Source organism: Alligator sinensis, unplaced genomic scaffold (assembly GCF_000455745.1).
Source record: "Alligator sinensis unplaced genomic scaffold, ASM45574v1 scaffold312_2, whole genome shotgun sequence".
Taxonomy (NCBI): Eukaryota; Metazoa; Chordata; order Crocodylia; family Alligatoridae; genus Alligator; species Alligator sinensis.
In genome coordinates this window covers 1,241,692-1,244,563 of record NW_005842274.1, presented here as the reverse complement: position 1 = coordinate 1,244,563, position 2,872 = coordinate 1,241,692, and the positions used below count along the sequence as shown (strand labels likewise).

Here is a 2,872-nt window from a genome sequence, read left to right as displayed (position 1 = left end):
GGGGCATTCTGTCAGCAGTTTTACTTGAGCAAAGCCCCCATGCCAAGAAAGCACAAGACAAGCCTTTCACTGGGACTTGGCTTGATCTAAACTGCCTGTTTAGCCCCTGCAACTGTCAAACAAATAAGTGACAAGCCATAAAAATCCTAACCCCTCAGCACGATCATGAACAAGGTTAGTGGCTTTCCTGCTTTCAATGCATCTACGAAAAGGAGGACATTGGCTTTAGCCTGCACTTGGCCATTTCAAAAGCCAGGGCAACTAGAGGTAAAACCTTTATGCCCATGCTCCTTTTCCCAGCAAGCAAAACATTCAGGTTCAGTGCACTTTTCCGTCATCCTTTCTAGGTCAGGGAGGGAGGGAGAGAGACAGGCAGCATCCTTAGTTAGGAGCGATTATTTTGCATTGTCTTTCCATTCAGCTACAGGCACCAGCCACCTCCTCCTGAGGTGGATTTACAGAAACACTTGGGGTTTATTTCAGATTGAAATTAAATCCTTTTCTTTTTCTTTTTTTTAAGATCGGGTTTGGTTTTGTTTGAAGCCAGCCCTTCACTGTGAGTGCCTCTGCTCTTGCTGAAGCACAGTCCAGTCTGACCTGTTTGAATTCACTGGGAAGACGGAAGACAAATCACCCTGTCTTCAGAAAGCACGTCTGCATCTTGCCATGTGCGTGTGCCCCAGTGTTTTGTTTTGTTTTTCTTAATATATTTCATGTTCCCGGTCAAATCAACCACGTCAGTTCCAAATCACATTGACTGAACAGAACTCAGTGGTTTCAAAAACCATACGGATTAAGCAGGCAGAACTCAAATCATTCTAAACACCGTGTATGGTGCTACAACAGACAAGCATCCTTCGTCCCAGCCTCTCACCCTGGGACTTCAGATACTCCCAAATCCATTGGCAGGCATCCTATGTGCAGGCCCAAGCCCAGAAGTGTTGGCATTCAGATGCCCCCACTTGATCTTAGCCCACAAGAGGCTGGATGTGACTTGGCTAAGGGAAGGGGGAGGTGGCAGGGGTAGGATATACAGTGCAACAGGCTTTTTGTTCATCCTTGCCATAAAGGCAGGAGTTGCAGACCCAGCGTATGGGCGAGGAGGGTAGAAAGGGGAAGGCAGGTAGCACGAGGTCCACAGCTAGCTTTGTTGGATCTAGCAGCTCAGGTCAGACCTCATCTTGAGGTCTCACCTTACTGGAGTGGTCCTCCTGCGCTCTCACCCCCTCAGTCCCTCTCAGAGCCCCATCACATAGCCATGTGCCCCACCTATAGCTAGCCCTACCATTGCCCACCCACTTCTTCTGGGGTGGGGGGTCATAGAAGAGCCTTCCTTGGGGGTGGGAGGGTCGGAAGAAATGCTCTAAACTCTTGGTCATCTCCCTTCAAGGAGGACAAGAAGGGGGAGGGGGGAAGGGATTCATTCCAAGTTTTCAAACAGATCCTAAGAGCAAAGCGACCAAGAGATGGGCTCCGCAGAGCCTCATGCATCTCAGCATGTCCCGCTCCTGGGGCGAGCCCACGGGAGGCGCAGGGAGCCCCGGGCTCTGCTCCTGCCCAGGGCGGCCGGCACCAGCAGTGGGGCCTCCCTGGGGCTTGCATGAGTCACTGGCTGCCACTGAGCCCTGCCCGGCCGCAAAGCCAGAGCCTGCAGGACTGCGGGGGCAGCATCCAGCTCTGCCGGGCAGGGCCACACACACACACACGCACACGCACACGTGAAGCTACATCTACATAAAGAGGTGTACACACACATACTCATACATGTCCTACACACACACGGGAAGCTACACCTACATGAAGCAGCATATGCATCACACACATACACATGCACACACATGTGAAGCTGCATCTACATGAGGAGTTGTACACATGCAGACGTATACACACATGGGAAGCTACACCTACATGAAGCCATGTACACCACACACACACACACGCACGGGAAGCTACAGCTATATGAAGAGGTGTATACACACACACGTGAGGCTCCACACACACACACACACCCAAAGCTACAGCTACATAAAGAGATGTACACACACATCACACATACACGCACATTACAAACACATCACACACACACACACACACGTGCGCACACATGAAGCTACCCCGACATGAAGGGGCGCAGCTCTGGAAGGACCGAGGCACCATGGGGAGACACATTTAGGTTCGCTATTAGGAAAAAACTTTCTGAGGAGGTGGCAGGGAGCCCTGCAGCAGGCTGCCTCTGGGCGCGGTGGCTCTCTGTGCTCAGGGGCTTTGAAGCCCCAGCTCCACAAAGCCCGGCGGGGATGCTGTAGCTGGGGACGGTCCTGCTGTGAGCAGGGGGTGGGGCTCCATGCCCCGCTGAGCTCCCTTCCACCTCCTGTCCTGGGGTCCCTACACAGACACCGCAGAACCACTGCACACATCACATCACACACACACCACATGCACACATCAAACATCACATACATCATACATACATACACATCATACATACACCACAAAAACACACACATAACACACACACACGACACATAAACACACACATCACAATACACACGACACATAAACACACACATCACAAATACACATACACAACACAACACACCACACACATACACACACCACAAATACATACACATCACACGCATCACACCACACACACGACACATCACACCACACACGCGAGTGAGGAGACGCGCACAGGCGCGCGGGCGCTGCGGGTCCCGCGCGCTCCGTGGTGCCGGGGGCGGCGGCCGGCCCGCGCCGTACCTGGAAGTGCTTGAAGAAGGCGGAGATGCGGGTGATCTGCAGGCTGAGGCACCTGGCCGTGCATCTGGCGGCAGAGAAAGCCTCGTCCTGCTTGCGCGCCGCGGCGGCC

General features: G+C 53.1%; 1 protein-coding gene across 1 annotated transcript in view; it reads right to left on the bottom strand.

The window, feature by feature from the left end:
* ANOS1 (anosmin 1) overlaps positions 1-2,871 on the bottom strand; it is a gene marked incomplete at its 5' end in the record, with an annotated part of 214,153 nt that extends 211,282 nt beyond the window's left edge. Inside the window, one exon of the mRNA XM_025209259.1 lies at positions 2,764-2,871. Coding sequence (XP_025065044.1) covers positions 2,764-2,871 — 108 coding nt within the window. The remainder of the gene's footprint in view (positions 1-2,763) is intronic.
* Between the last annotated feature and the right edge of the window lies 1 nt (position 2,872).